The sequence below is a fragment of the Coptis chinensis genome, chromosome 7 (assembly GCF_015680905.1).
Source record: "Coptis chinensis isolate HL-2020 chromosome 7, ASM1568090v1, whole genome shotgun sequence".
Lineage (NCBI taxonomy): Eukaryota > Viridiplantae > Streptophyta > Magnoliopsida > Ranunculales > Ranunculaceae > Coptis > Coptis chinensis.
Window position 1 is genome coordinate 45,573,265 of NC_141462.1, and position 11,159 is coordinate 45,584,423.

Genomic DNA, 11,159 nt, shown 5'->3' on the forward strand with positions numbered 1-11,159 from the left:
TCGGGGATTAGGTGATGGTTTAAGAATGAATAAAATGGATATTCAAAGGATAAGTCTAAGATAATAGAGTCTTCAAAATATGTAACTAGAGAAAACCTTGTTCTTACTTTTTTCTACACTTTGTTTCCATCCTTTTTTTTTTTTTTTTTCTTTTGGCTTTTTGACTTTTTTTTATTATTTTTTGGAGTTCTAACTTTTTATTTTATTTATTTATTTATTTTCCTTTTCTTTGGATGAAAACTTTCTTTTCTTTTCTTATTTGAAGTAACTAACAAATTCTTAGTTTTCCACAGGTATTTCTCTTTCATATAGGTTTGAATTTCTGACTATATCGATCCAAAAATGGCCTAAATTCTCGCTTAGGATATGGTATAGTGAACAAGCAAGTGGACGTGTGATTTATCTATTCGGAATTTACTTCTCCTTTGTGTCATTATATCAAATATTTCACTCATATAAGGCTTTAAAGCTATATTCTCATAGGATTTGTAGAATAAGTACTGTAGCCTAGATTTCAGAAGCTTACTGCCAATACAAACATAGATGCTCATGCAATATATTTATGGAAAGATGCAATGACTATTACCTACATATTAACCTAAATTTCTAAAAACTATTCTAATTTAAGAGCTAAAGTGAAACTTCTAGACTACTATCATCACAGAAAAAAAAAACAATACCAATATTCCTAAGTGCATATTATAAATACTTTTTATTATTTTTTACTAGAAAATAAGTGCATATATATATATTCTAATAGGTGTCTTAAATTACGCGTGTTTCTATGCCACCACCAAACAAAAACATACTTTGTCCTCAAAGTATAGAAATAAGAAGGATATAAAATACCATGGAAATGCGTGAAAATTTTAGAACACCTGCAAAACAAATTTAGAACATACTAATATAGGTAAATAAAAACAGACCCAACTCCTATAGGAGTTCTACCCATTATGGGGATAACAAAAAATTAAATTGCTTGGGACATAAACAAATACTAACAAAGAGTAAAACTTACCTCATATCCATCATTTAAGCGTTGTCCTCCTCTTCTATAAAGAAATGAGGTTCATTTGCATCCTGCCAAGCCATGTTAATTTGCCAGGCCTCACGCCATTTATCATCAATCCGTGCTAACCTGTTAAGCGTTACTCGGTCTGATGGGGTGTAAGGGGCAACCCAATGAGGTTGTAGCCTCCACCCGGCCAAGTCATAGCATGAAAAGAACGTACAATGTAATTTGTGGGTCGCATAATGTCAACCCCAACCCAATCCGTGTAGCGGAATGCGAAATCAGGAAAGAAACATACCATGATGCGGCAAGCCAAGACAGACATAAGAAGGTACTTCTGCTTCATACTATGGGCTCCTGCTAAACTGGACACTAAGGTTTGGGGAATATCATATAGCATACGTCCCTCGGCTAAAGCAAGGACAACGTCACCAGCGGCGTTATTCGCAAAAGAAAACTACCATTCCGCTAAGATATTCAGCATGATAAAGAACATGATAGTGCCTACGTTAAGGGACAGGCTACCAAGGGCTACGTTAAGATGCCATTGGTCCTCTACACAAAAAATCCCTGCCCCATAAGTCTCTTGGAAATACCCATAGTTATATATAAGTATAAATTATCAGACATATAGCCCCATGAGTTTTAGGGAGCAGGCATATGCATCCCAACAGAAAAAGCTACCAAAAACTTGCTGAAATCCATTGTTATATCATCAATGGTGACAGAGAACACTTGTTCCCCATCTAGTCGATAAACACTACACCATAACAAGGATTTTCTAACAATTGCAATTTCACGTTTGTAACACATATACATCGGTTTGTCAATTAATAACGATTAGAATTTCGTTACAAAGTTACTTAACCGTTACTAAATTACCGGGATTACTTTGTGACGTTTATCTAGATATTAACTAACGGATAGCAAACTGTGACAGATGCTAAAATGAAAATGAGAAAGTGAGACCAATTAACAAAAAAAAAAAAAAGAAAAAGGCGAAAGTTTAAGCTGGATTATTATTTCACCTCGCGCTCATTAGGTCAAGTGGTCAACATACCCATGAGGCAGAATATGAAGATTAATTAAGCGTAAGGGGGAAAACATACCTCGGCGCTACTGGTTCTCGCTGTCGCCTCTACCAAGAGCCAGATAATCTAATTATATGTTCATTTTCATTAGTTTTTGTTTTTTTCGTCTTCTTTGATATATGGATTGTTGGTGATAAGAATAATCTAATTTAGTAGAACCATGTGTAGACACATAATGCGGCGTTAGCATTATATGAATGTCTTTGTCTAGGTTGGACATTTTTTTTACTGTGTATAAGCATGTAGGCTATTAGTAAGAGAAGATTTTTCTCAGGCGATGAATGATTTCCTTAAAGTTTCCATGCGTGATATTACCAAATCTGCTTCGGAAGGCGGCCGCACTGGGTGGGACGAAGTTGGCGAACTTGTGAAGATAAGGAATGCAGTTCAGGAGGTAAACTTGTGAACATATGCAATAACCTAAAGCTGAGCTGTTGAAACGTGTGTTATTGTGATGTTCTATTTTTGGCTTTAGGTCCGGGATGTATTCTCAAAAGCAGCTGCTGCTGCAGCACCGTGCCTTCTTTTTTTTTGACGAGTTTGATTCTATTAATATTGCACCAAAAAGAGGGCATGATAATACTGGAGTCACCTATGATGGTGATCAACACTGTCTTATCAGTTATGACGTACAATTACCCAACTGAGAAGTTGAGTGTGCATGTATCGGACAATTGTGGGTCAGATTTGACCTTCTATTCTCTCCTCGAGGCCTCTCAGTTTGCCAAGCACTGAATACCTTTCAGCAAGACCTACAACATCGAACCAAGGTCCCCCATCTACTTATTTTTCTTCAAAGTCTGACCCACTTGTTGATAATAAGGTTCTGTCGTCCATTAAGGTACGTCTGTTTTTCGTAGTATTATTGTTATTGTTTACTTGTTATTAGGTGGTCCTAAAGACCTAAATAGATACTGCATGCCATGCTACACCAATGTGCACATTCTCAATTTACAAGAGACATAAGAGTATAAGACACGAATACAGGACTATATCATTTTTAAAAGCTTTTGAAGAAGTGTGCATTATAACCTACTGCACCAATGTGCACATTCTCAATTCGCAAGAGACATGAGACACGACTATACCATCCTTTACCTCAGCAATTTTTAAAAAACTTTTGAAGAATTATGCAATTATTTTCACTTCTTGTATTATTTCATTTACTAGTTTGTTAGGTTTTTAATAATCTACATAAAAGAATAAGAGTAGTCAACCATGAAACAGATCAAATGGATAACAAACACACTACCTTTCCATATGTATGTCTAAACAAATTCAATCTTCATTCTTTGCAATAGTTCACAAGCTTAGTGTGTTACTGCGTTGTACTAGTTTTTATTTCGTTTTTGCAGTTGCATACATTTTTCCTTTGGATATTATAGAAATTGTATGAGGAGATGGAGCATCGAATTGAAACAACATCTAAGTTGGGTCAAATTCCGGAAGATATTCGAATAAAACACAAAGGATTCTCTGAATGGGACTCAGTTTCATCTCCACGTGACCATCAAACAATTCTTCAGGTACCAGACCATACATATTCCAATCAAAGCTTCACGGTAGATATGAACATACTTCCTTAGCATACGCGTAAACATTGTTTTATTCCTTTTAGGTACTAATTGACAGAAGAAATCCTTCTGCAGTTGAAATTGATGGAGTTCCTTTGCCAACGTTGGTTTACTTGGCGCGAGAGAAGAGACCCAGTCACCCTCATAACTTTAAAGCTGGACCAATGAATGCCTTGGTAATATAAGCTTCAGAATCAATACACCATTTGTAGTTAAAATTCATGGATAACATACATGCTTAGAAGTTCACATTTGATAACATTTTTATGTAGATAAGGGTGTCATCAAAGATAAGTAATGGGACAATTATTCTGAACGTTGACTGTGACATGTCTTCCAACAACTCTGAATTGGTGAGAGATGCATTGTGTTTCTTCATGGATGAAAAACAAGGCCATGAGATTGCTTTCGTACAATATCCTCAGTGCTTCAACAATATGACCCAAAATGATATCTATGGTGGTGCTTTTAACTGTAATTCAGGAAGTAAGTACCATGAAGAGCTTTCATACATTGAATTTTTGCCAATTTTTTTTTTTTTTCATATTTTCTGTCAATGAACTAATTTTTACGTATATAACAGAATCATTGGAATCCCCACAATCTTACAGAACCGAGAAACCACCATGCCTTGAAACATTACTTCGAGCACGTCCTCCCAAGTAAGTTGTCTTGAAATTTGAACGTTTGCTGTAAAGAGTTGTCTTCAATTTGGTTTGACATATATATGATCTGATTTCTAATAATGATATTAATTTATATATTAAATTGAACATTTGCTGTAAATGTTTTATGGTCATTCATTTCCACTGGTTACTGAAGGGTGCACCATTTTTTTGGTGTAGAACTACATCATATGATCTAAAAACTTAACAGTAAAACCTGAAAAGAAACTCTAATTCCTCCAATTCCTTTAGTTCCACAATCTGCCAATATTTACATAAACCTTTATTATGAAACAGAGAACGTAACAACTTGAGTGGACCTCGCTAGAGCCCTTGTTCTCGATACCTGCCATGTAATGTAAGGAGAGCTTGGAAGTTCCAGTTTTCCGTAGGAGTTAGCAACCTCAGTCTGTGCAGAACTTTGAGTGAAAAAAATTCCAAAGACTATACCTTTATAATTAAGTTGTGGATCCAATTTCCATTACTTATCCTTTCAGGTTATCAAACCAAGTGTTGTTGGCGGTTTTGAAAAGGCAGCATTGATTGCAAAGTGGGCCCAGAAGCAGGAGAAGATGGCAGTTCCCAGTTCTGCATATGAAAGCAGCTTAAGTCTAGCTGCGTATATACTGTTTGCGTATTATATTCAGCAGGAAAATACAGATATATGTAACGTGAAAATTAAGGAACCAGGAGAACCTGTAGCCCATGGTCTTGGAACTTATTGATGGCTTAAAGAAGATGTAACCACCGAGTCGCTTATGATAATTGGTCATCCTTATAAAGAAGTTATTGATGCATCTGTCAAAGATGCAGCACGGCTCCTCCTAAATTTCAAAATTGATCCCAAAAATCATCTAGAGAACTTACATCGGAGAGCATGTTCGAAGATATCAAATGACTGGATTACAAGGATTTCACTTGCTCTCTTGACGTACTAGAAGTTGGAAAAATGACTGATGTAAGTATTATTTCCTAAGATACGGTTTTAGGTAATATGTAGTCTGTGATAAGTCTTTGTACATATCCTGTTGTGGCCCACCCAAGGTGTGTCCCTGTAGCGTGTTGAACCCACTACCCCTTTGATATACATAGTTACTGTTGGGGATTATACCAATACCAATCGATTTTAACTACACGATATAACTTTGTATATGAACACAATTCAACTCCGGACAAAATCTAGATATCAACTACAACTTATACTAACATGCCCAACTCGCTAAACAACTATTCACAACAGATAATAATGTAAAGCAGTAAAAGCAAACCACAACACAAAGATTTACCGTGGTTCGGCCAATGATGCCTACTTCCACAAGAGCTAGTCCTTTATAAAGTGGGAAGGAAGATTACAATCTCTCCTTTCAGTCTCTCACCTTACTAGATCACTCTTATCTCTTTACAGGGTTGTATCTCTGTAAAGGTTATCTCTCAATCTTGATAGCTTTCAAGATTGGGTTTCTCTCTTTTTTGTTTTAGTCTGGATTCCAATCCTTTAGGTTAGGTTTTTCCAAACCTTGATTTTGGTTTTTATCTCCAAAAACCAAATTTGTGATTCTTATGAGCGGTAGGCCCACGAAATTAGACTGGCGCTGGTCGCCTCAACGCATCAGAAGTCTCGGAGGCTGGTGCGTCTCTTCGAGCACTGGCCTCGGATTGAATCCGGGTTTAATTTGCTCCGTTTCTCTCCAGCTCTGTTTCTCTCCTCATGTGAGGGATAACTCCAACAGTTACATCTCTTTCCAACAGCTTGATCATTTGGAGGAAAATGGTTGTTAAAAGGTTAACATGGTAAGTCATGAGAAGTCACAAGTTCAGTTTGACAAAAAGTCCACAGCGGTATGGTATGATTCAGGCACAAGGTGCTTTTGTGTATTTTTGTTTTTATAATTATTTATGATATTCATGGCTAAAAAAATAATGCACTGAGGCTTAAGCCTTTTATGGGTTAGCGCCTTGAGGCTTAAGCCTTGCATGTTTTTACTTTTTATTATATTTTTATGATGACTTAACCCATCGTAACTTATGTACAGACTACAAACTCCCTTCTAGGTTATGTTTTGATGTTTGAGCATCAAAACACCTCATTTTATTGAAAATCAGAAACTTATATCTTCCAAACTCATTTCTCCTGATTCTCCTTGCCCCCCACCTCCCTTTTTTTTTAAGCCTCAAGCCTCAGAGGTGTAGCATGCCCTTGAGGCTTAGATTCGATTTTATTAAACGCTGATAATATTGGTATTTCTCAATTTTCTTTTTTTTCACTTTTAGCGCCAACGATAAGCTTTTAAAGAGATATTTCAATGTAAGACTGTAAATGTACCTTGTGTATGGTTAATAAAAGATCTTGGGTGATTTTAACTTGAAGAGTGCCTTTGAGAAACCAGTATCTTGCTTCAAAAGGTTTAAATTGTTCCACAATTGCTATTTTCTTTCTTACAATTCCTTTTGTACTTATGAAGAATAGTGTACTTATCTTTCTTCATGGATTTCTTGGAAGTGGTGAAGACTGGATACCCGTCATGAAGGCTTGTTCAACCTCTGTAAGATGCATTTCAGTTACACTACCAGGACACGGTGGATCACGGATAGAAAGCCATGCTAATAAGGAATCTGGACAAGAACCAAGAATGTCAGTTGAAGTAATTGCAGACATATTAGCTAAGTTAATTCACAATATTACCTCTAGTAGAGTTGTCCTGGTTGGTTACTCAATGGGAGCAAGGATTGCTCTATGCATGGCCCTGCGATGTGATAATCTGGTATGCTATTGGCCGTATAAATTGAATATTCACTATGGAGCTGCTTTCTCTGTCTGACCATGCAGCTAACAGTGCTTTATGCTGGTCGTAAAAGTCAATGGAGTTGTTATAATATTTGGAAGCCTTGGGTTGAAGGATCTTAGAGTGAGAAGAAGGGGTATAGCTCAGGATGACACGAGCACAGTCTCTCAGAGTCCATGGGCTGCAGCCTTTTCTGAATACCTGGTATTCCGGGGAACTGTGGAATGGGTAAGTGCCCAACTTCCTGCTTGCTTTCCTTTGTATCTTTAGTTATACATTCCCATGTGAGCGATTACGCACAGCCACTATTGAAGGCATATATGTATTGGACACAATCAAGTCTGCCTTTTCTTTTCTTTTTTTCATTTCATTTGCTCCATGTGCCGCTTTCATTTATCTAACTCTCTATGCACATGAGCAGCTTAAAAGCTCATCCCCACTTCGAACAAATACTTTCAAGCCGTATGCAGCGTAATAATATGGATGCTCTAGCAAATGCTCTGTGACTTGAGCGTTGGGAGGCAACTGTAAGTTCTTCCACCCCTCTTTATACTGTATTGGCAATACAAAATAAGCATCATGTCACCATTTTAAAATCTGTCTTTCTTTTATCTAGCAATTATTGGCTTTGGCATATGGTATTGCACTTGTGAGACACCATGTTGCTCGTAACTTCGACGTCATCCGCATCGCAGTTCTCTCATAAATGCTTAAAGAAACAAGTCTAGCATCTCATCTCTTCGCGTTAGGCCAATAAGACCACTAACTCCTTGGAAGAAATTGGCAAAAACGCTACCAGAATAATCTAAATATCACCACCAGTCTCACATGGTCCGTGCTTCTAGTCTTCTAGAGGAGTTATTAGTCAATGTGATGACATTAGCGGGTTGCCACCTTATATTGGTGACTTTCCAGTTGCTGCACCCACATGAACCGTTTGCTTCCCTTTTTTTCTTACCAGTATGAATGGTTTGTTAATACAAAGTTTTAACTCCTTGATTTTGTGGTTGCTCATTTAGAGTCGAACGAGAGATTTGAGAGAAAATGGGTGGTCTCATACTGCCACCAACATTTCCTTATACTACATGGTTCCTTGTACAAAGTTAAGTAAGACTACAATATGAAAGATGTTTCACTCTTTCTTTAGGCAGAATAGAATTGTATTAAGGGTTAAGTAGTATTACACCCACCCCCTAGATGAGCCAATTAGGATCCCCACTAGATGGGAAATTAGGGTCTCTACACACGGTCAATTTGATTTGACTGTTAACTTTCAAGTCAAATGGCTGAAAATGACACAATTGCCCCCACCTAATTAAAATTGAACATTTGTTTTTTGAAAATAATGAGGGCATTTGTGTAATTTTCAGTTGCTTGATTTGAAATTTAAATGTCAATCCAAGTTGACCTTGTGTTTAGGGGGGAGACCCTAATTGGCCATCTAAAGGAGGGGATCCTAATTGGCTCATCTAGTGGGGGGTAATACTAGCACTACTACAGAAAAGCTCATATACCACTGTTATTTACAGTGGTAAAAAGCCTTTAGCCACTGTTTTCATACCATGGTAACAACCACCGTGACAAATACTTCTAACAAAACCGTGGGAAAAAGTACCTCTTATATACTACGGTTTTGAGTAAAACAGTGGTATTGATATATACGACGGTTGGATACAAACCGTGGGTTATATAAACTGATTATACCTCGGTTCTTATCAAACCGTGGTGTATAGTCATTACAAACCGTGGGTTATATAAACTGCTTATACCTCGGTTCTTATCAAACCGTGGTTTATAGTCTTTTTTTTAAAAAAAAATAAAAACCCCTAATTATTTGATTCTAATCATATTCATACAACCTGCAACCTGCCCATTTTCACTATATATATCCACACTGGATTTAAAAACACATTGCTCAAATAAACAATTCATAGTACAACACAAACAAAAGAAATAAATTTACACATCCAACACAAAGACATTGAATTGCTAAAAGAATTTTGAACTTTTTTGAATCATCAATAATGAAAGAAACATCCAAATTTACTTGTTATATCAAAATAATAATGACCTAACTTGTTGCATCAATAAAAAAAGCAATCTATTTGTTCTATCTAAAATATCAAAAAAAAATGGTGAGACCCAAGCACCACACCTTAACTGGAAAGGGTCAAAACCTAGTTAAGACTCGACGCTTGGCTCGAATGCTCCATTATGCTGGATGAATCTAAGAATTTCAAGTCGAACAACATTAAGTTCCTCTTGTGTGTATGTATCTTTGAGGGATAGATTTGTCATCTGCACGACCAAAGATAAAAAAGTATATAATAACTTAATAATGAAGAGTAACACAAAATAGAGATAATAAACCAACTATGCGTAGGACCAAAGTCTAAAATACCCTAAAAAAAATTATCTAAACAAGCTTCCATTATTTCCATCGTCATAAACTTCGTTACATAATACCCACTCTGTATCACCAGGTTGGTACGTGCCCTATGTACTGACAAGTAATATAATGAAAAATAATGCAACTACCCCCCCAATATGCAACCTTGCACTAGTACTTCGCAATAGTCTACTCCATCTCAAGGTTGAAATGTATAAAGAAATATATTGTCCTATTTGGACTAAAATACAATGTTTGTAGTGCTTGGCATGGGTCACTAATACCTTTTAAAGGGAACATGTATATGGGGAGAGAGAGAGAGAGCACTTCGTTTGCGCAACCATCTATCCCATTTAATAAGTCCAATTAAGATATATGATAAGCATCCAAAAGTGTATTATGAAACCCCATTGAGACATATAAATTTGGTTCATTATGTGTTTAATAATCATGAAATAAATATGTTTTCATACTTTTTGTGTATTTGCAAGAAACATGGAAATATTGGTTAAACTCGCAATAAAGCACGAGGAACGGCAGATATATGAATTCTTCCAAATCCACGTAGAAGCATCAAACTTCCAAAGCTCCTACCTCTCGAACCCGGGACTCGAACGCGACAAGAGAGCTGCTTTCAAACAATCGTATGATGAACTCTATGCATAGGCGGGAAGTTGTAAACTGCCCAAAATACCGGATCGCCATCGGATCGCACATGGACCCACTATCGCGGGGCCACAAGATTGGATGAGTCATCAATCATGGAGCATGTCAAGACAAAGATAACAAATTATTGGTGCAAAGTTGACACCTTGCATGTAATAAATTAGATTAGGTGTTAATAGTGAAAAAAAGGCAAGGTGTCACTTTGTTTTAATGTGGTAGATAAAAATGAATCAATGTGGTTTGATAATTCACGTGGGGAGGAAATGAGATTTCTCTCAAATGGAGAAGAAATTAGACAAATGTGGGGACACTCCAATTACTCCCTTGACTTATTTTCCTCACATGACATTATTTTAGTTCTTTAGTGAAAATGAGAAGTTAGTTTTGGTTGTTATTAAAAAGCTTGTAATAGTTTTAATGGAGGAACACTTGTTCTTCTAGAAAATATAGAAGTGAGTTTGGTTGTGGATATTTCTTTCTCTCTCTCTCTTTTCTTTGGTGTTTTTTATTAGTTCATAAGTCTTTGTCCCAAGGATCATGAGCTAACTTCCTTTTGGGGAGTTAGTCTAACTCATGTGAGAGGTAAACCAATTGTTGGTTTGGTAGGTTTAGGAAGAACAACTAACTCTACATCCTACCCCAAAATGGTAGTTGGTGTAGAGTTTAGTTAGAAATCAAGCAATGAGCTTAGAGATAAGTCATTGTTTTGTTTTCACTTGCTAGCATGTATGAGCTCTTTAGTGAGCCATGCATGCTAGGGATCAAATCTATTTTTCCGTTAGGGACTTGTCTATGAGTCTAGGAAGAATCAAAACCTATTTCAAATCAACACTAATGATAGTTTCACATGAGGAGGATTAACTCTCCAATTTCTCTTTCAAATTTCCATTTCGGTATTAAGTGCATGTTTTCATTGTTAATGTTTTTATTAATGTTTGTATAGGAAGGAAAAATCTAACATTTATATTATATCCTTACT

The 11,159-nt window shown here is 36.4% G+C and overlaps 1 protein-coding gene and 1 long non-coding RNA gene across 2 annotated transcripts; both read left to right on the top strand.

The window, feature by feature from the left end:
• Positions 1-2,380: 2,380 nt before the first annotated feature.
• Positions 2,381-4,343, top strand: LOC147487674 (cellulose synthase-like protein E1). The gene is made up of 7 exons (XM_086574107.1): positions 2,381-2,497; positions 2,579-2,619; positions 2,824-2,944; positions 3,489-3,629; positions 3,722-3,853; positions 3,950-4,163; positions 4,261-4,343. The coding sequence occupies exons 1-7, from the start codon at positions 2,381-2,383 to the stop codon at positions 4,341-4,343; spliced, it is 849 nt and encodes a 282-aa protein (XP_086430233.1).
• Positions 4,344-4,846: 503 nt separating this feature from the next.
• LOC147487675 (uncharacterized) lies at positions 4,847-8,263 on the top strand. Its single transcript, XR_015202562.1, has 4 exons — positions 4,847-5,300; positions 6,805-7,353; positions 7,547-7,652; positions 7,742-8,263. It is a non-coding gene; the product is annotated as an uncharacterized LOC147487675 (long non-coding RNA).
• Positions 8,264-11,159: the final 2,896 nt, after the last annotated feature.